Genomic DNA, 25,809 nt, shown 5'->3' on the forward strand with positions numbered 1-25,809 from the left:
TTCATCATTCTCATTTGGGATGGATACCCGAGAAACGGGATTGTAGTAACACATACACACACTCCTGTCAAATCAGCGCACTGACATGGGCCGCCCAGTGCCCATCCCGGCCGTAATAGCGATGAAAACGGATTGACAAGGGAATGCGCCTGAATGTATGCCACACCGAGAGCTCGCTAAAACTCCACGAAGCACTTCGTAGCAATTTTGTCGCATTTGTTTGCCTAGGAGGGTGGAAAAGGATTGCGAGGCTAGGCTCCGGGTACGTTCCAGGCCATAGCAGCCATCCGTTGGACATCGGAGAAATCTGCAGGGATTTAATCGAAACGTGTAATCCGCTTCTAAGCCACTGCATGTACAAAAGGTGTGTACGCATTTGTACTTTTAGTGTGGCGTTTCTAGCACAATCATGAACGCCATGGGTCTTTGCAGGCAGTTGTAAAGTTAAGCAGGTGTGGTTTAAAGGTGTAAAAATATCCATAAAATAACAGATTACATGGAGGCTCCTGGTAGGCAGATGAGAAGGTTCTAGTACACTGTTACGGAGATTATTTCAAGTGAATGGTGAGTGTATGTAATGTGATCGAAAGGAAGGTATTTAAAGCTGCTTTTCTTGGGGAAATGCTTGATAATATATCATATGAATATTCCTGGAGTGTTGCAACTCAAGACTTAAAAAGTTGTCTTAATGGCCACTACCGCCTCGGCCATTCAATTGCTCCAATCCAGTTTCAAAACTCTTTAATAGAAAAACTTAATCTACAACTTACATACGTAACCTCTATAATCCATCCCATAATAAGGATTTTACATGTATAAAGTGAAACCCAAAGCTTTCGCTCACACTGCCATTAGGTTCTACACTAACTCAGAAAAACACACAAACCAAGATTACGCAAATTTTTGTCATCAAATCAAACTTTTTCCCACCAATCGCTCCCTAAAATATATACAATTAAACTAATTGATTGCCCGTAAGTGTGTACCGCACCCATCGGGGCCGACCTGCCAAAATACCACATAAATTGTGCTTTTAAATCCATCATCAAATTGAATCATAAATTTTACGATGAAAAACACATTACGTACACCACCACCACCATCATGCAGAAGGTGGCCAATAGCAAATTCTTCTTTTACCCCGTTGCATCTTAAGATGATGATGATGCTCTGTGTGTGTGTGTGTGTGTGTGTGTGTGTGTGTGTGCGTGCTAAAGAACGGAGTGAAATTTTGACTGTATGATGTCAAAACACTCACCCGCCAAGCAGCAAGCACAAATGAAGCCTTCTTTTAGCCTAAGGTCGTCCTCCTTCATCACCATCGGGGGACCATTTTCCCCTCACGGCGAAAGGAGTGTTGCTACTCCTTTTCCATTGGCCCATGTCGTTTTGAATTTGAAGCACCCCAACCATGTGGGGAGCGTGCTTCACTCTTGTCAAAAAGGATACATACACCAACACACGCGTACAGTGCTCGGAGCGGCTCGGGCTGAGTAATGTAATAAAAATGCCTGACAGCCACTCGATTAGCTGAATTGAAAACGTTTCGCTTCCCCCCCTGAGGCGGGAAGGTTACAATGGAAAACATTTTGTTCATGTGTGTGTGTGTGTGTGTGTGTGTGTGTTTTTCAAGGAGTGTGAGAAGAATTTTACGTTATCCGCAAGATTATCCAAGCAGAAGGTAAAGTGCGACTTTTTAAAAGCCACTCTCAGGGTGCTGAAGTACATAGCTTAAGCAATAATGAGCCATTGTTGTATTGCCGGTTTGTGGCGCATTAAGCTTAGTGGGTAAACTTCATTGTCGTTAGAATTAGTTTATTTCATTATAAGGCTTGACGAAATATTATGTACGAATAAAAGCTTTTCATCATTTTTTCGGTAAATGGCGTCTTGAAGTACCGAAGAAATATTTTGAGCTTCATTTATTTGCTTGTTTGCTTCATACAGACATTGACTAGACTTCATTGGCTATAGTATAAAGTGACGCAATAGAAATTAAGCCTAAAAGCTATAGCCAACCTCTCTATAAGCACAGTTTCTTAGGTGAGTTCCATAGGCAAGTCAATAGATCAGGTGTATCCATCTCCTAAAGAACGCCAGAAGAATTCTCCAATTTACATGAAGAGGCGGTGTCAATCTGCACCTGGTTGATGTGATCCTTGAGTTAGGAATGGAACCAATTTACCAGAGGTGCAGAGAATACAAATCGAATTTGGAACACAATCTTTAGACCTAAAAATTTTAGGTCAAGAAGCCCTGGTTGTTATACCCCGATAGATTAATACTCAGACCTTATCACCTTTTTCGTGGACAGGAAAATTCACTGAAAATCTCTGTCGGTATTCAGGTAGGTGGATACTTGCCAAGAGAGGTTTTTCGGATGGCTAGATCCCTGATGGACTCTCGCTTCTCCCATAGCTAAATCCTCCACAGTACAAAACTGGATTAAATTGTCAAAATTTAAGATTTATTCTTATGTTAAGGAACTCCGGGCATAAGTTTTCCAAATAGCCATAGCTTTATTAACATCCACTAGCGATTTATCAAATGCTAAATAAAGAGGTAAATCGAATCGAGCTAAAACTATTGATCCTCAAAGCACCTGAGCTAATAAATATCATCCGCATTTTTCAAACTGTCAAGCTCAATGAATCAATTACGCTTCCGTGGATCTCCACCCGCAGTCCCTACCAATCCACCCATTTTAATGTACGCTGCTAATCGTCACCTTTCGTCGGGTTCGTCGCGAGAGGCGGGCGCACGATCGCGCACAGTCCCAAAAAGGTGTTTAGTGCGATACCTAATAAATAATGAATGACATACGCGCGTCACGGTACGCTGGCTTCAGGATTTGCCGATAAATCATCCCGATGCCTCATCGAGAGCAAGGGAGAAAGAGATCCTTTCCCCCAAACATACAATTGCGTGATACTGTGCTGTGACAAACGAAAATGGAGCCCGTTTTTTTTTTTTTTTTTTTTGGATGAGACATAAATCAAATTTCAGACATCATTTACCCTAAATTACTAAGCCGCACTCCCGTGACGCGCACCGTACACTCAATCTGTCGGCGATTGTCGTTGGTCGTAAAAATGACCGGAGGCACAGGAGAGGACAGTAGCGCCGAATCATGCGTCCTACCTTTTTTTATTTGGTGCAGAATCATCGTAATTTTCCACGCCACGACAACCCATTAACCATGGCCAGAACCTAGCCTGCCTAATAATCCACCTGTTCACGTTTGCTCGGGTGCTCGGTTCCGTCATATTTCTTCCGTGACGGTGTAGAAATGCGTAGCGGAATGAGAAAAAGTGGGAAAGCATAATACACAGGCCAGTTGATCGCAAATGGTTTATAAATAAGTCAATCTGTTAAGTATACAGGGACGGGAAGCTTGAGTGAGGAGCGCCCTCATAGCAATCCGAAGCATTCGAAAAACGGAAAGCTGTGGAAATGAAAAGGTCGATTAGTAGAGCAGGATTAAGAATTTTCTCGTCGTCGTCGTCGTCGTCGTCGTCCTTCTAGGCTAGGCTTATCGTTTTTTTCCTCCCTTTGCATCACAGCTTCACTCACACCGCTTTGATGACATTTCCAATGGGAAAGCCATTTCTTTCACCGAAGAAAGGTATAATTTCCCGTACCTCTTCACGGAAGAATGTTTGTGCGCGTTTTCATAACTGTCCGACCAGTCCGCTTGAAATGGAGGAGGGATTTATTGGCTTATTTCCGGAGCCCACCCGCCCGCCAGAGCCAGTTATTTGGCGTCAAACCGAAACCGAACGGTGCGCTGTCCGTTCCGCTTTCCGTTGCCAATACGGGGTGGGAGAATCTATGCCAAGTTTTTCAATATACGCACCCACCGGTGAAAAGCAGGGTGAAAGGCAGCCCATTATTTGTTATTTGTAGAAAAAGTGGATTCGTGTTAAACTTCACCCAATTGGCCCTCTACAATCAGTGTGTGCGTTTTCCTAGTACGGAGTATCGGACTTCGTGTGTGGGGTTTCTCTTGAAACAGCACACGGTGCACTGGAGCTTTCGATTCTGATAAATAATGAATACAATCATGTGTCATCCAATTGCCCTGTTAGTCGTTCTTGGTGTTTCAAATGATTCGATTTGATTGATTTATTTTTACAACCTCGCATGCGGTCATGAGGCTACAAACGGATCAATCAATCAGGTTCAAGTTTATAAATTGGGAAACACTTTTTCTTGGAAAGCATGTATTTCAGAGGTTTGAATAAAAGGGCAAAAAACAGGATACTTCTTTAATATTTCCTAGAAAGCTTATGTAATAATTAAGTAATGCGGTGTCAAAAAAGGGACAAAATGGTCCGGTTTTTCATGCGATGACTGTGTCAGCGAGTGGTCGGTTGATTGGCAAGTGGTTAAGGTATACTTGTTGCTTACATACTGTCAAAAATTCGGAGCTTTATCCGTATAGTTCCGAAAAACAACAGAAGAAACGTAAGCCGTTGTGTCTCAGTTCTGCTCGATCGGAAAATTTTTTGGATCAATTTGAAGAGGAGAACACTTTAAAAAAAACATGGTCAAAATCACGGATAAAATGAAGAAATGGACGACTTTTTACGAGAAAAAATTCCAACAAATTTGGATGAAGGATCGGCCAACTTCTGCTAGACGACATTCCAACGAGCAAGGGTATATTGGTAAAAATTGTAGATTTCTTCAACTGAAACAACTAAATATTACAGACTTGTAATAGTATCTTTTTTCGGTTTAATTTTAACACGCAGCCTTAAATTGCTTATTCATTACATGCGTTAGCTCAGCTCCAATCCAAATCAGATGCAAAAATAATGAAACCCAACGATAAAATCCCCCAGCTCAAAAACAGAAAACGTATGTTTGCAACCAGCTTCTTAAGAAAGAATTTGCAAATTAATAGACAAGCAAACATCTCAACAGCAGTCCACCTTCCACCTACTGCCAAAAGCCCAAGCTAACCCAACGCCAAAAGCTGCGTGAAACAAAGAATTCAAATCAAATGCATTCAACCTCAAATAATCCCCATGCTAAATAGCACGTAAAAACGCTGTGCCCTGGCAAGCTTAGCGAGGTTTAAGCTTTCCTTCGCTTCCCCCAGTGTCTCCTACCTTCTCTTTCGGGGAATGTTGTTACTTGGTGAATAATTTTCACACTCCTTAACAATCTCTTCATTTACCGGTACACCACACGGGCACGCACACAAACCTACCTGTCTTACCCTCTTTTTTTTTGCCAAATTTGACGAAACGGAACAAATCTTCGCCAAATTCCGGTTTGCCTCGAAAAATGTCAACTGTCAAACCGGTGGAAACGCTTTTTTGCAAACGGCATACCATACCTATGGGCACTGGGGAGATGCGAAGAATGCCAGGAAGGTTGGAAAAGAGGATGGAAAATTTTATTAAACGTAAATTTTCCCATTAAATAAATTTAAATATACATAATTCCCGCGTACTTCTGGTGAGATTATGAGGGAGCGTCCAGGAGCGTGTGCAAGCGCGGGAACGAGACCGGTCTGGTGACGTGACCAGGATCGGATGAATGGATTTCCTTTCCAAGTCAAAGTTTTATTGTTCAGCTGTTTCGAATGATAAAGGGAGCTAGAGGGAGAGAGAAAGCGAAAACGAACCTACCTAAAGGCACCCGCATTTCACCCGCAAACTGCGTACGCGAATTTTCCTTCACCGTGTTGGAAGCAGTTGCAAGACGAAAAACAAACCCCAACCGAATGTTGGGAATGTAGGGAGCCTGGAAAATCCTTACGCACGAAAACGGTACACCGTGCCAAGCTGGGAGGATGATGGCGCTTGGGCGTGCTTAAGTAAAAAGTATTTCGTAATTAAGAAGTTTACAGATTTTCCTGCCGCTCGGGAGATCCGCAGCAGAACAGGCAGAAGCTGACGCTGGTTCGTGTCTTCTCGGGGAAGGAATTTTGGTTGTTGTTTTTTTTTTCGTCTGTGCGAGTGTGTTCCGGTGGGATGTTTTGCCTGCAGCACTTTGGGGCCTTTATTTTCCTCCCCGTTTACGGACGTATTCCTTACATCCTCCGACTGTATAAATTGTGATTCATATCTTGCTTTTTTAATTTTGATACTGTTTTTATTTTGAAGTTGCGCTGCTTTGGCGCCGCGAAAAGCCGTGGAGTTTCAAGCCGCTGTTCCGGTCAAGAAAATTCCTCGAATTCACCCTGTTGCGCCCGGTTCTACCGTACTTGTGTGTTGATTTGTTTCTTGTCTGTTTCGCCTTTAATGCGACTGACTAACTGACTAACTTGCTCACTGGCCACTGTTTGGTGCGCGCGTGGAAAGATGCCAGCCGTGAAGGGAAAACATTTTCTCGCTGCCGTGACTTTACCGTTCACAGGAAAAGGAAGTAAAAACGAAACAGAAGACCATAACTGAAGCTCGTTGAAAACAAATACTGGGAAATAAATAAATATATCCATTACAGTTGACACGTGCACGCTATCTTTCGTTGCTGCTGCTGCTGCTCTTTATTTTCCATTCGATTTGCCTTCTTTTATTGTTTTCTGTTTCGCGTAAAGTGAGAACCTATTTATTACACACCACCATGAGTAAGCGTTCGTGTACTTATGGGGCGCAAAAAAAAAAAACACTTGAGCCAAAGGAATTCCAGCCAAACAGAGGAAACTCGAGCACATTTCACACTTGCCACTTGGTTGGTGAGCAAGTGTGATGTGATGAAAATCGGAAAAGTTTATCCACTCGGAAGACAAGCTGAGGACAGCCGGCGATGGAAGCGGAGCAAAAGGGAAAAACTAGACCATTTCCGGGAATTTCAGTCCCACCAACTGTGACTGTAGACAGCGTAGATGAAACTTCTGCCTTTGGTTCGCATTTTTTAACTCACAACGTTGGCACCCGGAAAATGCTAACATTTATTTTTATTTTACTCCAATGCGTTTTCCGAAAGTTTTGCGTGCCTTTTTTTCTTCTTCTTGCTTTTCAAAACGCTCACATACCCCTGGCATAGGATTACACGGAATCACACGATCTATGTTCTCCATCTTTGTAGCTTTGAAAGGGAGGGAACATTCAGGCCAGAGGGGGAAGAAAAAAGAGCTGCGGGAAGTTTCAATTTTCAAACAACATCACAGTGATACGGAAAAATGATAGCTACAACCTCGAAGTTGCATTGGAATGTGGAGGATCTCGTCAAACATGGCTCGTTTTGGCAACTAGCAAACCATCCTCCATTCCTTACCGTACGATGAGCAAAGTTTGGTTCAACAAAGTATTTTCATTTACTGCCGCTACCTTGTGCTGATGGTACTGTACCGATTTACCGCGCTTGTGTATCTTTGAGTAGGGGAATGAATTTGAAATTCATCAAATAGTTTGCTGTCGAGTTACTAAGCCCTAGCAAACAGTGAAAATATCATTGTATCTTTTGACAATTGCCAGCCATTTTTGACACTTTTTTTCTCGTTTCTTATTTCCCGCCTTTTTAACAGACCTGCTATGAGATGGAACGATACCTGAAGGATGAACCAAAGCTACAGAAATACAAAAAACTACCAAGCGACACACCCTGGGACCTGTTTGCAGCGCCCGGGCCACTAACTGGCTCGTGGAAGGTGGAGGTAGAACCGTACTGTTTCGACGAGCTCAACCTAAACGATCGTGCATCCGATTCCCGGTCCGAATCATCGTCCTCGTCATCTTCCTCCTCCTCCTCCTCCTCCGATGGTTTATTGCCACCTTCGTCTGCTGGCAATCCCTGGCAGAGTGGAGCCACCAGTCTGCTCAGCTGTGCGGTTATGGTGAAGAAAGAACCGATCGACGATCTAGACGAAGATCCCGAATACGACAGTCAAGATGAACCGAGCGAGAAGTACAGTAGTGCGGCGAACCGAGTCAATCCCACCACGGAACTAGCGAATCGAGGTAGCAGTAGTAATCACCATCACCACCATCATAGCAGTCACCACAACAGTCTTCATCACCATCATCATCACCATCGTCAGGCGAGCGGGATTGAGCTGCGGCTTGTAGCACGAACAACAAGCAACGATCTGCTACCGACACTAACGCCACCATCATCGCCCGAGTCACATCTCAGCAAGGACAACTCGAACACCTCCACCACCGGCAACAGTGGTAGCACCATCACGACGAGCACCACCAACACCTCCAACAATGGCAACAGTTTAGCAACCTCGACCACGCTCACCACGATCAAGAAGGAACCTGGGTCCGAGATTGCACTGCTCGATCGTCAGGGTGGCCAGATATTGCGCGTTTCGGCCGGTCCGCACGTGGTACGGTTGACGACCGGGGTGGCCGGAGCGAATGGGAAGAATGTTGTGACGGGAGTCTCGCGTGTGATACAGGTCAGTCCTCAGCTGCATGCCGCCATTGCGCAGCGTAACTCATCCGCCTCACCAAATGCGTCAGGTAGGTTTTCGGCTTTGCTCGTCTAAGAAGATTAAGCCTGAGGATCGTTCAATATGACCAAACTTCTTTCTTTTTTTTGCGTTGTACAGCACAAACACCGAGCTCGAAACATCACCACCGGCAACAGGATCACAGTCCGGATGCGAAACGAAGGATACATAAGTGTCAATTTCTTGGCTGCAAAAAGGTCTACACGAAAAGCTCCCATCTGAAGGCGCACCAGCGAACGCATACAGGTTAGTGTAACGGTGTAAGATTAGAGGATAAGAATTTTGCTACTTTTGAATATCCTTTTATTGAGATTCGTCTAAGAGTTGGAAGATTAATATAGACTTCCACCTTCTTCTGCTAGTGATAACTTGTCCAATCAATCCTAGAGATGAGGTCTTGCTTGGATTCATAAATTCTTGATGAAAGCTATCTATGCATTATACTCTAAATGTCTTCAGCTTGCTGCTGGCTGGCCGTATTGCTCTACGAGGACATAGATTATTTTAAAATATTCCAACAATTTCTAGATGCCAGAGAAAACCGTATATACGGGATTAAGTCTATCCGGTGGATTTTGAATTTCTCACAATATTTACACATCAATGGACTAATCATTGAGTGCGATCTTTTGACTGTTCAGCCAAGGACTTCGAATTTCGAAATTAGGCTAAGATATTTTTCAAGAGAACCCCATTTATTCGTACACTGAAAGAGAAGCTTGTCCTTTTAAGAAATCCTCGATTATGGACGCAAATTCAATCAATATTTTCAGATAAATTTTTCTCTCAACAAGCAGCACTACAAACCCACACTGCTTGACCTTACCCAAAGTGAATTATTAAACCGATCCTACACGAACCTCTCTCGAAACGTTAATCATATTACGCACCAAATGAAACAAAACTTTATCATGCCCATTTTCAGCCGAACGCACAACGGCAATTAAATTACCAGCAACATCTTCACTAAGCTTCTCCTGTACGGTGTGCTCGATCGAAGCTTATGTGCGTGCGCGATCCTTGCATCTTAAACTAGCAAACCCCGCTAATTAATGATTCATATTCAAAGGTAAAACTTACCATCCACCAGCCACACTGAAGACACACAGCCCTTAAGACCGTCTAGCCAACTGTCACGCACGCCAACTAGGGTAGGACACACAACGTCTCGGTGGGGTTGGTATTTATTACAGGCCACCATGATTTAATTATTCAAATCAATCTTATTGGCGCTTGCCGTTGACAAAAGTTTTCCCTTTAAGAACGGACCCACCTTAAACGGACCGGGTCCGAATTTCGGGATGGGTGGTTGACTTTTTTCTCCCTCCCCCACTCCGGATTGCTGAACCGATGCGGATGCGGTCAACAGGATCCACTTATTTATGCTTCCGGGCGGGCCAACAACATTCTATCCGTTGGCGGGATGAAGAAACAACAACAAAAAAGCTTGCCCCACTGGCGAAAGTTGATTTGAAGCTGTGGAATAAATTAGCTCAACTTTTCCGACTGTAAGCGTGTGAGGCATTTTTGCGACGACCTTTCCAGCCCAACTTACGCATCCCACCCACGCTCGCTCTCACAGGGACACACGTTTTATGTGACCTGGTTCACTAATTTACCGTGCAACTTTTGTGGGTGAGAGCGACTTCCTCCCCCCCCCCTCCCCTCCCCTCCGCGAAAGAAGCAAATCCTGTGTATGCAGAGTGCTTCTTTCGCTTGCTTCCGGATTAACTTTTACGCCAGTTACGGGTAACAGGATTCAGTCAGCTCCCCTGTTGGGGTCGGGGTGCGTTGGAGGCTTTTGCAGCGAAAAGGTACGACAAAAGTTCGTCAGTTCATCATCGATGTGAGCACGGTTGGTTGGTTAAAGTGGGAGCTTCGGCCCCCGGGCGAGGACGGTCTTTCAATCAAAAACTCCCCGGGAAGCAAAATCGACCACTCGCCGGAAAGCTGCCAGGGTTGCAGTTTGCAAATAGCACGAACCATGAGCGCACCAGCGCACGGTTCCGAATCGCAACCAGGGCTTCCGGTCTTTATTTCAGTCCTTTTGCAATTTATTATCCTTTCGGAAAGGGAAAATTGACCCCAAGAGAATGAGCTTACTCGTTGGTTGGTGTGTGTGTGTGTGTGTGTGTGCCGTCTTCCAAGGACGTACCGTCGTAATAATATTACAGCTTCTTTGTTTCGTCTCCCCGGGTAAGGTGAGAGACCCGTGACTGTTAACAATAAATTTGGTACGAACAACAACAGTTCTCTCTCTCTCTCACTCTCAGTTCCACTGCTCAAGGATGCAGCTTTATAGTGAGGTTTGTGTAAATTTTTTATGGTGTTATACAAGGTTGAATAAGAAGGCAGAGACGGCAGGTCTCCGTGTCTGAGAAGCCGTGCTTGAGAGTGTGTTCTACAATAATGTTGTTATTTTTCGGTATCGCTTCAGTTGACAGTGTCGGCTGGACGAATGTGTGTGACCTACTAGCACTATCTGCTGATGAAATCGTTGCTAGGAGTATTAAACGACGCAGCAAAAGACAACCGGCATTTGAAAGCCCAACCCAAGAGGTACTCAACCCAACGCAACATAAACATCCTTCACGAAAAGCAGAACCTTTCAAAAGAAAGTCATCAAGCGACGAACCTTCTCTCCGGTATTGGAGCAAAGTACGTGTACGCTGCTGGTGTTATGCTGAATAATGGGTCCCCTAAATGCCGTTAAATGATAATTTCTGTTTAATCCCCGTTTCGTTCGTTCGTATCTCGTTGGTTAATGTGCTCCTCGGCGTGTGGTACTGCCGGCAACAAGAGCATGCACCAAAGCACACGCCATTATCATCGGGACAGGGAACGAAAGGAAGAAAAAAAGCGGAACAACATTTTTCCTCCCACCGGGGTTCCGCTGGGAGTGATTAGCAAAGCAGCACCACCCCCTGGCAGAACAGACAACACAATGGAGAGAGTGAGAGAGCCCAAAAGGAGCAAAATATTTATCCTAATAATTTTTGACTCGTGCCTTATCTCTAAATCACTCTTATGGAACATCACTTCGTGAATCGGAGAAGCACCACTTGAACGGTACCGTCAGGACTTCCCTTTCCTTTTTTTTTTTTTTGTTGTTGCGCTTTCTACCAGCATCAAGAAGTTTTGCTGTTTTTCGAAGGTTCGAAACCCGGGGTTTTGAAGGTGCAGTATGGTTGGCGTGCTTCCGCCACTGGAAGGAATGATGCTTGAAGAGTGTTCTTTCAAACATCCACACATACACACATTCAAAAACGGCTACTGTTAACGGTTTTGGCTTCCATTCAGGCGTACCAGGGGGGAAAAAAAAGCAAAATAGGGACGCACGTAATCGTAGGCCATATGCTATTCCGTCTTCCTGTTGCGGAGGGCGGGGGGGGGGGGCAAAAGGATCGGAAAAGCCGCTTGCCCCGAAACGACAAGGGCAAAACCGGAGTTGTTTAAAGTGAAGTGTATCCACTTCGGTGCGATAAGCGGTGCGACCCCGGCTCGTGCTGGGAAGTGCTGCTGGTACAAGGAAAACAACGATAATTATCCTCGTAAAGTTCCTTCAAGGGTTACGCTCTTCGGGTGGCAGTATATGGGAAAATGGGTGAGCGTTGGCGCTGTGTTGGCAGTGGTGGCAGAATTGTCTCGACCCGTAGAGTGTGGAGGGTTTTAAAGTACAGGTTATTTGCTTCACAAAACACTTCACGAGGGAAAGATTGGCGGATGAAAGTGGGGGTGACGGCGGTTGAGTGGTTAGTGGCATAAATTTTTAAATATGAGGAAAGGGTGAAGAGGAAATGTGAGGACTGGTGGGTCCAGGAAATTTTAAAGATTTTGCTTTATGCAAGATTTTGCAGAAGCTTTTTGATCACTTAAAGTGATGGTATAATGAAGTATTTTTTTCGGAAAAATTATTAAATACAAGAAAAAGATCGCAAGAAGAATGTCGAACTAAATGAAATAAATAGAATTAATAAAAAATAAATAAACTCAAAATTCATACAAAAAACTATAGAAGAAAGAAGAAAACGAAAATAAAAAAGCAAATATATTTTAAAAAAAGGTTTAAAATTATATTTTTAAAAACAAGCAAAATTATGAACAAAAAATTCGCAAATGAAGTTTAATCACCTTTTAAAACATACACAAATGTTGCCTGTTCAAACACAAATTTTTGGACACATTTCTATCGATATTTAACCAAATGTTTTCACATAGTTAAAACATTTCGTTTGCTAAGCTTTTGTGATTTGTGTAACCTGTTCTTAAGTTCATTCAAAGCTCATTAAGTTTTTAAACACATGATGAATAATTTATTTATCGTGTGGTGTAGCAGGACAAAATAAAATTAGTTACTTAACCACTGCTAATGAAGCTAATTTTTAGCAAACTAGTGATTCGAACGGTTCTTTAGTTCCAAACAAAATCCTTAACTATTTCCCTTTTAAATGTCTTTATTAGCTTCGTTGAAAATAGGAAGACCGTCTGCCGAAGATAGGAACTGAATGAGACGAATCATCCTGCCGAAAATTGGTGCAGTTTTTCTTTTTCATATAGAACGGCCAGACTGTAGTGCTGATGGATGCAGGCACCCTACTTCAATCATCACTGAACACTATAATTTAATAAAGGAACGGCAACTCACTGTGCTTGACTTATTTCGCCAACAATTTGTCCGACCATTTTCAATCATTCGGTAGGAAAAATTGAAGGAAAACATAATCTAACCACGTTTAACCACTACGTCTGCTGCTAATGGCGTAAAATGGAAATATTATGAGCAAAGGCAAAATAAACCCCACTGGCTCCCCACAACAAATATCATGTCCCGGTATACGCAATGGCAAATTACTAACGGTGAGTTATTTTGCCTTTTGCCCAACCACGTGGGCCGCTTTTCATTCTTGGGCAAGATTTTCAATAAATTCCACCCTCTCTATCATCTTTCCGCCTGGTTCGGATTTTATAGAGCGCGGGTGTTGGAGAAAAATGTCTGAATCGCTCGCTCGGTTCAAAACACAACATACATTTAGTGTGTGTGTGTTGAGCGAAAAAAGGGAAAGGGAAGCCAAGAAATTCATCCCAGCTTTTCGCGTCCAGCCGTAAGCAATGGCAACAGTAGCAGCGTAGAGTAGTTCATCGTGTTTCGCGTTTGTGCTCGCGTGGAAGAAGCTTATTAAAATCATATTTTATGTGGTAACATGTTTTTCGCTGTGTGCGACTGCGGTATCGGCCGGGTTCTCCTCCGAGGGAAGTGTATCATCATTTTGAGGGGTGTGGAAAAACGTCCCATTCCCGCTTCCCTTCGGATGGAGGCAGTTGGAGAAAAAAAATGTAAAAAAGCATCACCAACTCAATGGATGGAAAGAGTATGCGTCCGAAGGGAAGAGAGGAGTGATGGTAAAGAAATACGACCAGCGAGAACGGTTTTTGCACGTTTAAAATCCTTAACCACACACACACACACACAGGCCACCGTGCACTGACTGGCCCGTTACCTAGAGAACGACCATGGGAGGCCTGACGGAGAAGGGTGGAGCTGTAGTTCTAATAGCCAGGGTCGAGCCGTGTTCGACCAACTCCAAATTTCACTTTCGCCACTACGTCTGTACTCCGGTCCGGTGCTAATCGCAAGAGAGCGGAAAAGAGAAAGAGCACTGGTTGGGTGTGCAATAATGGGCTGGAAGTTTGGTTAAAATTCACCAACCCCTCGGTAGAGAGAGTTTTGGGCGCGTGGGAGGGTAGCGGGACAAGTTAAAGCGGGCAGGGAACAGCCCGAACCGCAGAAACAATTTAACCTCAGAAAATGTTTAAACATAAAACATAAAATGCCATTTACAGCCCGGAGGGAAACATATTTTCCTTTCGGAGTTGATAATGTAGTGTGTGCGAGACAGAGAGCAATGCGGGGGACTACTAAGTGCAAGAGATGAAGCGAGGAGTACTTAAACGGTCAGACATATTTCTTGTACCGGGCACGCCTAATCCGAATGGTAGAGGGCAAAAAGAAGCAGCGGAAAGGATGCTGCACTGCCAGGAAAGTACTCTCCTGTGGTATACGGCAAGGTCAGAAGTCGAAGCTTGCAGTCGCTGTTTGTCGATACTAATTTCCACGAGAAATAAATCATCTGTGGATTGTTAAAAGCTTGGTTGGAATTGCTAAGCTTTTTCTCGTTAAAGGGCATTACTTAAAAAAGGGCAGTTTTTATGAGTTTTGCAGAACAAAAGGTTCAACTTATTAAATAATTAATAAGCTCTAAATGTTCCAAATACTTTTCTTCGTCAAACGAAAGGAACCTGTAGGAACATTCGATATGCAAGTATAAATGGATTTTTTCTTATTTTTCTCACTTTAAATTTTGTTATGGGTTCATCACTCGATCATATAGGGCAGGATATCCCAAGAATTATTTACGCTTTCTCATGATATATTATCCCGAAGAAGTTTGCTGCTATCCGGAAGTTATTTTACGCTTCCTCGTACATTTTGGCAACGTCCCATGATTTTTTTCTGTGCCTCAGATATTTTGAATGCTTCATGAAGCTTTTGTCTGGTTATATTTATTATTACTTATAATATTAAATGACTTATTCGACTTGTTTATAGCACGTAGTTGTATAGACAGTGCTCATTATAGGGGAACGGTACGGACGGAATTTAAACCCAGGTCTTGTGAAGACCGACGACGATGTCGCCTTACCACCGGACCTTCTTTATACTATAAGTGTTAAGCAAAGTAAAGTCACAAGCAGTACATTTCTGCGTGGCTCTAAATATGTTAAAAGTGTGTTTAAAAATATTAATCTGTTCAATTTGTGAAATCATTATTTTTATCTATCTCTTGCAGTATTTGTTTTATTATAAAATGCAAAAAGTTGTTTTAAAACTCATTCAACATCTTCCGGGAACCAGTCAAAAAACATTACTCGCAATAACGCCATTTTAATAGGACTAATCGAGTGTCCCACAAATAACCTATCGCTAGAAAATAAGTTGTAAGTTTTTTACTTAAAAATTTAATTTCCACGATTTTATACCTCAAAATCAGATACTGCTCACCCCCACCCGTTCTGGCTTGATGGCTTCATTGCCGAGACACGCCAACAGATTGTTGCTATTTTCACTTACCATTTTTGTGTTGGTGAAATTTTATAATTCCAGCGCCAACTCGCTCCACGTCATTCCTTCCTCAAGATCATCAAGGAGTGTGTTTGTATAACTCTAGTCACAAAAAACCACCCACACACACACACCACGATACCTGCGTTTGAAGTTCTAATTTGGCCTTTTACGTTCAGGTTGCATTACTACATTCTCGGCTTTGGCATCTTCTTTCGGGGCGTCCCAAAAATCATCCACAGTCACTTCCCAAAACCATCGTCAGCAAGCATGCAGCAAAAATCGGACCCTCAGCACTGCCTGTTTCGCTGTGCAATGGAGCGCGAAAAGCGACCAACTCACCCACATCTAGCGAAACAGAGCAGGAAAGTTTGGGATAGAATATTTTGAATTTTTCATTAGAACAGCGTACCTACAGTAGTAGCACCAGCAGCAGAACCAGCTAGAAGCTCCGGAGCATCATCGGAGCAGAGCGCAAAACGGGGGCAGATTGCCTTCCAGAGCGCCGCGTCCTGGTTGTGGGTACAACGGTCACGGTTGTGTGAAACGAAGCAGGCCCCCGGTGTGTGTGTGTGTGTGTGTGTGTGTGTGTGTGTGTGTGTGTGTGTGTGTGTGTGTGTGCACGCCGGTCCGGAATGCTTTTCATATCATTCCATTCCATTTCTCGTGCCATTCCATTCCATTTCTCGTGCGCCATTCCTAACATTTGCAAGCCGAAACCGTTGGGGTGGCCGGGCAGGCACAATTTCTCCGTCCGGTGCTTGACTGCAGAAGGATTTACGCTGTAAACCCCCGGTGCCCAGCTTCGGTGCCCAGCTTTCTTTCTGGTTGATGGTGGTTTCTTATCCGAGACTATGGTACCATTGGTGTTACCTTTAAAAGTTGGACAAGGCAATCGGTAGCATCCAGCGAAACGCCAAAAACATGGCACAATATGCTCGTTCTGATCGTTTTTTTGTATTGCCTGTTTTTACTCAAAAGGATAACCTGGGAGTCGAATGTCTTTTCTAAGCACAACGGGTGGCTTTGAGATGGCTAATTGATCCAAATCGCCATCATGAATAGTGAGGGAAAATGTGATCATTTTATGAAAATTTCCATTTTATTGTTCTTTTTAAACCATCCAATAATTTATTTAGTACTCACATTTTGCATCTCTATCTTCAACCTTTCTATATCTATACAAAGCTTTATTATTTATGCTCTCAATCATTCCCACTGTGCAACAGATTCCACAATTCCCATGTCTGGCGGTACAAAAGGGCACAGGATTTCAATTAGCGATTAAAACGCCGATTTCCTCTTTCGTCGTTAAGCAACCGGAACGAAGTGAATGATCATTCTTGCGATAGTGCCCCGATCTGCCTGCCTTTACTTAAACGGCTCGCAGTACTTGAATCAAAGAAAGCAAAACGGGAGGGGTGATGAAAAAACCATGACGTCAAAAGTGGTTGGCCCTTTCTTGTTCCCCGGTAAGATGGGTTCGGTACGATACGCTTTAGTCTTCACTATTCAATATTAACTCTCTCCCAGTTCAGCGGATCAGGGTTTTTTTTCCCGCCCTTCTTTAGAAAGTCCTCGTGTGGCGTCCGTTTTGCTGTGTAACCTGAACCTTTTCCACAGTCCAGCAATTTATGCTGTGTTGTATGTTAATTAAAAATTAATTAGCAATTATCCTTCAATGGTTGTTTCGTGAAGCGTGCTATCAATCGATGGGCGCAATAAGATCAAGTGAAAAGATTCTGTGCCAGTCCTGTGTCTGGAGCCTTGGTTTAAAGTGACGCACAGAAACGAGTAGGCACTTTCTGGTTTCTTTTCAATCCCTGGTTTGCACTTCCTGCCGTACAATAACGTTAAATCGTTAGTCGTTTAATCGTTGGCCAATGAATTTAAATTCAAGCATAATTTAACTCCTCGACAGCTAAAATCACGAGAGCGAGTCGACCTTTCTTAAAATCTACCCTGCCCAAACGAAAGCGGAAAACAAAAATGTCCTCCCCATTTTTAGTCCGTCAGTAGTCGCGAGTAAAATGACTTACAAAAAGGACTCCCAAGCCTCTCAACCCACTGATAATGTTGACCTGGTTGCCAACGTACTGTGTTGTCCGTCTTACGCCTCAGTCTCAAAAGGATTACTATCGGAAAACAGTACCATAAAGAAGAGATTAGTCGCCATTCCCTCCCCCTTTTGACGTTCTTACACTCGCGTCGGGTTCATTCCTTGTTGTTCCCGGCATTGGCACAGTGGTCTCGCACAACTCGATTAATGATGGTGACAAAAGCAGGCAGTAGACAGCAGCACGAGACTCTAAGGAGATTTACCGATGCTGTCAGAAGATACGACACGGAAACTTTTTGCCCCTTTTTGCCATCTTCGACTTTCCCAGCGCCCGGTTTCCCGGAGTAGTGTTTGGCGAAATTCAGGAGCTTTCTGTCAGCTTTCTTACCCCGCTTCCCTGGGGTGACCGCCAGGAAGACGACGTCTTGCCGGTAATGGTAATGCTGCCATGACGCTACGGCACTTTTGCACCACCCGGAGCTGCTGTTGCCACCCTTCCACGGGAAGCAATGGGGTTGTAAGCGGATGACCAAATGGCGCATTTTTGCCAGGCAGCAGTTGCTGCTGCTGCTTGCACGGGCAAATAGGAGTGCACTTCGGGAAAGCCACATTTCGGTGTCATTTTCCATCGACTTTATGGAGGGGATAATCTTCAAAGAGCAGAGATGGTTTGCGAGTCGATAAAGGAAGTAAGTGCTGGCTGTTCCAATTTGATGGTAATATTTACTAGCCGGATTACTTTTCCCGAGAAATATCAGCTTTCAAGCAAAGTTTAATATTCTTGTATCCGATTAGGAGGAAGAAATGAAGCTGACAGTTTCGTTCAGCAGCTAGTACGCCAACCCATTTTACAGGAGAAAGGATGATAAGCAATTTTTTTCATTTCTTAAATCTACTCTTTTCGCTAGTAAATCAACAAAATTAGTGAGTGAAGAAAATCTATTTGAAAATTGCATACTAAGCAGGGGCAATGTGATAATCTAATTGCGTACCAATAGGCGCAATATTTGTTGCGCGATTTAAAAACAAAATGGTTTTGAGCATTTTACAGCTAAATATGTTGCTTAAACTTTGTTTGCAATGAATTCTATTTCAAACTTATAGTATTGCCACACTGTCTCTCAAAACAGCACGCTTCCCCATAACTCACACACAACAGCAGCGGGTCGTACACAGCTCATTTTTCCTTTCGTTCACGGCACGGCACGGAGCCTATCGACTTTTCCTCCTAGCGTGTGCGCGACTCGATATCACGTGGTTTTAGTTTTGTCAAGGCTATTGTGGAAAATCTTTTCCACCTTGTGGTACGGAAAAGGGGAACAGAAAACGGCCAGAGAGCTTTGCCTGCTGCGCGCGTGTTCATAATATTTATATTCCGGGCCAGCGATGGCTTCGTGCAGAAGGCAAGGTTGCTGCTATTCTTGCCCTTTGCTACACCCAAAATCGCCAGCACAGACGGGACAGAAGTGACTTTTAAGATGGCAGTGGCCCGTGTGTGCACACTCAGAGGGCGGGAGGGGTTGCCTGATCCGGAACTGTGCTTGCGGAAAGTGAGCGAAATGCCAACAGATCCTTTTCATCATAATTCTCTAAAAGACAGGACCACCCGCCGGGGCGCCTTTTGGGGATGCCGCACCAACCACCTTGCGGACATCATCGCAGGCATCATAATTTATGTACGAAATTGCAGCATTTTAAGCAGAAGGATATGGCAGGCGCAGGATAAATTGAGCCACCGATTTGCTTCTTCCCGGAGACTTTTTTTTCCTGCCATGTTTCTGCTTTTCTTTTAAGACCGGATAAAGGCAAGACACGATCTGTCCCGCGTCTAAAAGTGAGCTTTCGGCTTTGAGAGGGTTGACGTTTCAGAACCGGTGAAATTTGTCAGAACGTGTTTGCTTCCCTCACCGGTTATACACAGGAAGCTAAGATCATGCTTCCGTTGCCTACCATCGCTGAGGATTTTCTTTCTGTGTTTTGGAAAATGGGAAAAACTTGAACGTGTTCTGTACGAGTACGAAATGTTTTTAAAGCTCCGTCTCGGCCCCACAAACGGTGAAATCAAATGCTCGAAATCGAAACAATTTATAACCGAACCCTGAACTATCCAAACCCCACGAGGAGAGGTCAAAGTTTGCCGTTTAATTGCTTTTGAACAGTGAATGCGATACTGTAAATAGTCGTTTTCCACTGGAGAGATTTTCTACTAACCATAGAAAAAAAAGGGACTTTAATGAAACTGGACACCAAAAGTCGGAAAGCTTCATTTGTGCACCGAGATTAATAGTGAGAAATCGGTCTCCTCTTTCTCCTCTCTCTCCGTATCCCTTTGTGTCTGTGTGTATGTTTGTACAGTGCTGTTTAATGAAACTTTTTCCCCCTTGTTGACCTGCCTCGTCTACTTCCACCGAGAGATCATACTCCCAGTAGGGAGATCCGGAGTTAATGGAGTTGAGCTTCCAGTCTCATCGTCGGCTATTCCCGAGCTAGTCTCAGTTGATGCTGCTCTACTACTGCTGCCTGCCTGCAGTATAATCCAGACAACCCCAGTCATCAGACCAGACGCAAGTCGGGTCCATAAAATTTATCACATTTTTAATGGATAATCATATTTCATGCCTCTGTTGGACGCTTGTCTACCGGAACGGCCACGTTCGGTTGGTGCGAAATGCAAGAGCCCGTATTACATGGGCAACGGGTTTACTGTTGCTGATGCTGGGTTGCGATCGTGTTGGAAATGATTGCAGATGAAAGCTAAAACATTCAATGTTGCCTGTCGGTGCAGTGCCGGTTACAGCGCATCAAACGCGTTTACATAGCCTCGCATTTCTTTCTATTATGCTTTAAAACCATTCTGCTCCATTTGTATCATGCTCATTGTTGAATCGTGTTCATTATAATATAGCTAACCATAATCACCTCAAATGAAGTAAGAACTCTTTTAGAACCCGAATCCTCTGCAACGCCTTGGGCATGCTTCGAAATAAGCACACCTGCTAAATCCGTTTACTGAATAATGACCGCTTGTCCCGTGCGTGTGTTCACCGTCGATGTGCACCTCATCAGCTGAGCTCTCAAATTAGTCACCTCACTCAGGGACCTCGCCAGAGCCGCCTGAAGATCTGCCTTCTCCTTCGCAACATCAGCCACCGCCGAAGTTTGAACTGCAGCCGTCGGTTGACGTCCGGTCGATTCCTGCAACATTTTATTCTTCGCTTTTTCTTCCTCCAACGATCTCGCCAGTGCCAGATTACTAACCTCCAGTTCCGTTTTAGCCGTACGCAAATGGCTCACCACCGTCAACGCTATACGTAGCTGTTCGGTCAACTTTTGTACATCGCCTGCACCGGTCGAACCAATCACAACAGCACCACCACCACCACCACCGAGCTGTGCCGGAAGCTCCTTGACGCTCACCCTCCCCATCTCCAACTCCTTTCTCGTCCGAATCAAACGATCGAGATAGGGATTTTTCAGTTCGGCACAGCAAAGCCGTCCCTTCTTAATTTGGTCCACCCGTCCACACTGCTCACCGTCACCCGCGATGGCGATGGACCGCTTCGACAGGATGGTTGCAATTCGTTCCGCAAACTCACAGTGCCAATCGTTGCTGCCGAGCGTGATCGATTTTAACCGCGGCCAGTACACTGCATTTTCGTGCACCTCCAAATTTACCAGCCCGTTCCCTTCGAGGTATAGCTTCTGGGCCGAGGAAACGCCACGCGCATTCGTGGACAGCAGTGTGGTCAGGAAGTTGTTCGACAGGTCAACCACTTCCAGCGTACCGGCGGTGGTCGGTGGTGACCCACTGGTGACGACGGTGAAGAGTCGATTGTGTGCCAGATTCAGCACCACCAGGGAACGCATGTTTCGAACGAGGGCAAAATCGAACGATTCCAGCCGATTGTGGGACGCATCGAGGTGTGTCACTTTGGCGAAGCGTGCCACACCGGACAGATCCACAAACGCGTTCCTGCTCAGATCGAGCTGCTCTAGGACGAAGATAAAATTGTTCGCATCGGTTTGAAGTGTGTTGGCCCGATTGTTTGATGCATTAAGCACGCGCAACGATTTGGTAACGAAAACCGTCCCTAGCTGATTGTTGCTGACATCGAGCGTTTCGAGGGTGCGGAGTTTGTTGAGCGGTTCCCAGCGCACCTCCACCAGTGCGTTACTGGACAGGTTCAAAAGTCTCAGGGGAACGCTTTCCGGCAGGGTTGATCCATCGAACGTTGGGAGCGAGTTGTTCTGGAGCTCTAGCTGTTCGAGCGCGGTCTGTTTGTGGAATGCCTTCGGGGGCAGCGCTTGGAGGCGATTGTATGCCAGGTTTAGACGAGTTAACCGAGTGCCCTTATCGTAGCATCCCGCCGGGATGGTTTGCAGCGACACACCGGACACGTTTAGCTGCTCCAGTTGTGGGAACTGCTCGAACAGAACCGCCGGTAGGAATTCAAGGGTCGACTGTTGGAATGCAACCTTCCGATCGTTGGCAGGACGCGTGCCCGGCAGGTGCGTAATGATATCTCCCGAACGGATGTTGATGGCCGTCAGCAAACATCCCACCGCCGGGGACGATGCTCCGGAGCACACAAAGTGGAGAGGTTTGGATGCAACGCGACGCGAGCCGCCGAATAGCGCTAGCAAGCTGTCAACGCAATGGGAACAATTACATTTGTTGGTGCAAATTATTTTAAAAAAGAATTCCACCTATTCTCTTACCACAGAAGAAGCAAACACTTGAACAACATTTTCACCACTGTTTAGTCCGCTATTCCGCGGGAACTCACCGACCGTACTGATTAGAGGCAGAACACACATTGCTGTTATTCATGCACCGTATGGTTGATAAGCCTTGCGGCCTACACCTACCGCTGACAAAAGGTTATCTCGGTGAGCAGGCAAAACCGGCAAAATCTCACGGCAAAATGTCAAAACTTTCCCGATCGGGGATTACGTTCCCGTCGCGGGGCGAATTGTAGGATGAATTCTGCTACTATAAATTGAGCATATCAGGAGATGATGCACTACAACTAGCGAAAATGTGTTTAATTATCCATTCTCCGTGTATGTGGTCGTGTGAAACTTCGAAGTTGTTGGATTTCTTAGTGAAAAACAAGACCCGCCACCGTTTGGGGATTTGTTATCGACTCGACATCATCAACTTCACAGTGAGCGATGGAGGATTCCCTTCTATGGAAGCTCTAACAAGGTTAGCTTCAAGTGATGTTACTACTACTGCATCGCAAAATAATTCATTCTCATTTCGGCACACTAATGTGTGCAACTACGCTTCGAAAAAATCAAACATACTCAATTCCGTCCGATATGAAGACGAAATAGACAAGCACGGGTGATCGTAAAATGCTTGTTTTCAGAAATTCGTAGCGTAAAGTTTCCTCGATCCTCTATACATTCTAGACACGTTTCGGAAAATAAGACTTTGTGTTGTGGAGTGTTTGTCAGGGAACGCAGGAGAATTCCGAAACCTTCCCTTCTCGGTAAACCATACGCTCGTGCTCTGCTAGAGAGGTGTGTATAGTATAGTGCCTTGTCTATTGGAAAACAAAGAAAAGCTAAACTTCTTTTCCGTAAAGGAAATCGCAAGCTTTTTTCCCCGTTTATTTTGGGATATCTGTTACTTTTCACTCACTTGCTTTCGGGGCTCTACTCATGTCGTGTACAATTTTCTTAAATCCACACTTACCAAACCCCGTCGTGTTTCTTTGCCTTTAACGAATGCGAATGTGCGCACTTCCCATAATTACATTATCCACGTTTTCAGCTGCTTTTCCGCGTGCATTTTTTTTTCCTTCTTTTCGGGAGGCTGCAAGAGAAGAACTTTTGCGTACTTTTTTTTTGCCGCTCGTGTTGTATTGTAACTCGCTCTCACTGGAAAGCAGTGAACGTGTTGCGAAAAAGAGGGAACCCATTACACACACTTACTGCCCTGGTTGCGGTTGTGGAGAGGTTCAGAAGCGCGGAGGACACGCTTTTTCCAAGAATCTGCTACCACTGTTCATCCATAAACATTAACTCCATTTGGATGGTTCCCATCACCAGCAACCATAGTACAGGGGACGTGGCCCTGAGTGCGTCGAAGCCTCCGATTGCTGTGACTTCAGTCGCGTCGTTATCAGATAAATTCTAATGTCTATAATTTAGTTAAAGGGTAACTTTCTAAATGTAAATATATGTGCGCTTTTTGCCGTACCGGGGTTTTTATTTTCGTGCTCATCGGAGCTGTTCGCTTTCCTAATCGAGAGTTTTCGCCCTACGGTGTTGCAACCCACCTTTGATGTTGACTACCCGTAGCGCCATCTATCGGTCGGTGATGAAAAGCTTCTATCTGGCAGCCTACTACACTCGCCATCTGAAATGTTGCTGTTAGTGGTACTAGTGACCACTATTTTCCCTCTTTTTTTGTCGCCATGACCACTCACCACTGTGCGTGTGTATGTGAGGATGTTTTAGGGCTTTCACTTAGCGTCCCAGAAATCCCGAAGAACGGCTTCCACGGTAATGTTTGTTGCACCGTAAATGAAAACACGTAATTAGTTAGGATAATGGGATTAGGGGTTTGGGCGATCCGGAATCCAGTACCGGCGACGGACCTGGACAAAAAGAAAACAAAAAAGCAGCCATACACTAGGCGATGTACAAAACGGGAAAGATTTGTTAAGGAACCAATTAACATGCGTAACACTCCCGACCAAGCAGATCAGGATAAGAGAGGGAGCGAAGAAGGACTTTGGAAAGCTTTTACCGGTCGTGCTAATCGCAAGGACGTGAACGTGACTGTCTCCTCCGGTCAATCCGGTTGATGGGATGTGATACGGCGGGTACGGTAAGGGATGTGTTTGTGTGTGTTTTTATCTCGCGGTACCAGTGGCGGATTATCCTATGGGCGGAGCTGGTGGTCGCCAACAGAGCCTCGGTGGCTAGAGAACCCCTTTTCATCTTAGATGGGTAAGCCGCCTCGTCTATGAAGATCTATAGGGGGCTCCCGCACAACAAGCAAACGAAAAAACATGGATGAAATGCCTTGAAAGATATGCACATAATCAGCACAGGAAGCGATGGAAATACGTCGCCTAGTCGTAACACTTAATCTAATTTGGTGATTAACCAAATTCTAGTATCATCGACTTTACTTTGACTATTATTTAAAATGAGAAAACAAAATTTCATTCATTTAAATTCTTTTTAAACATAAATTTGACAATTTTAAGCACGATATCAGCTACCTCTTAAGAGGGATTCTCTCCTGTTACTAGCATTCACTCCCATAAAAAATTGGCTCAAAACCAAAACCAAAACTGACAGGCTGAACGGGTCCAAAGAACTAACGACAAAATAACACTAGCAGCATTCCGGAATCCGCCAAGCTATTGAGGAAAAACACTTTCCCCCCTAAGCCCCACAAGACGCATTCAACGGTGTGCTGAGCGTCCCAATCGGACTAAAAATGAGCAAATTATCACTAATTATCCGCACAAAACCCTATTTTCGGGGAATAACTGCGCACGGGTAGGGAGCATCGGGACGGAAATGTTCCACAAAAAGATGCGCGACTCTAAAACGCAATCAACTATATACCGGACGCCTGAATCGAACCAAACTGAGCGAGTTATCGCCGAATTTCCACGGGAATGCTGTTTTTTTTCGCAAAAACGGGGTAGGGGGAGAGGGAAGGGGAGAAGGGTAGTGGGCTTAGATCAATGTGTTCAGCAAAAAGATTCGCCAAAATCGGACCAAAACTTAGCGAGCAGTTGCCGATTTTCCATGGGAACGCTGTTGTTTTCCGCAATAACTGGTCAGGGGGTGGAGGGATCGGGTTGGGGTGTTCAGCAAAAAGATGCGCGGCCTCAAGACGCATCCAACGGTATGCCGGACGCCAGGATCGAACCAGGAATGAGCGAGTTATCGCCGATTTTCCATGGGAATGCTGCTGGCGGAATCCCCCCCTCCCCCTCCCGGTTTTGGAAAAGACCCCTTAGTACAATTTAATATTTAAAACCATGTTATGGAGGTGTTTTTAAAAGATTTTTCTAGAAAGAAACAAAAATCTGACTAAAAAACTTAAAATTGAAAGACAAACTTAAAAAGGGACGGAAACATATTTGTCGTGACGGAAAGAAAATAATTTTCGGACCACATTTAAAATTTCTCCTGATATGCTCTCCTATTACTCCTAGTCGCATTTTGCCGCATAAA

The 25,809-nt window shown here is 44.5% G+C and overlaps 2 protein-coding genes across 2 annotated transcripts in view; both read left to right on the top strand.

Annotated features, from left to right (window-relative positions):
* Positions 1-25,809, top strand: part of LOC126561936 (serine protease 53-like) — a 291,346-nt gene that overhangs the window by 253,750 nt on the left and 11,787 nt on the right. The gene's annotated exons all lie outside the window — the stretch shown is intronic.
* The window catches only part of LOC126563640 (Krueppel-like factor 6), a 269,712-nt gene that overhangs the window by 240,583 nt on the left and 3,320 nt on the right, over positions 1-25,809 (top strand). The window contains exons 2-3 of the mRNA XM_050220285.1: positions 7,484-8,426; positions 8,516-8,662. Of these exons, the coding sequence (XP_050076242.1) occupies positions 7,484-8,426; positions 8,516-8,662 (1,090 nt within the window). The remainder of the gene's footprint in view (positions 1-7,483; positions 8,427-8,515; positions 8,663-25,809) is intronic.

Source organism: Anopheles maculipalpis, chromosome 3RL (genome assembly GCF_943734695.1).
Source record: "Anopheles maculipalpis chromosome 3RL, idAnoMacuDA_375_x, whole genome shotgun sequence".
NCBI lineage: Eukaryota > Metazoa > Arthropoda > Insecta > Diptera > Culicidae > Anopheles > Anopheles maculipalpis.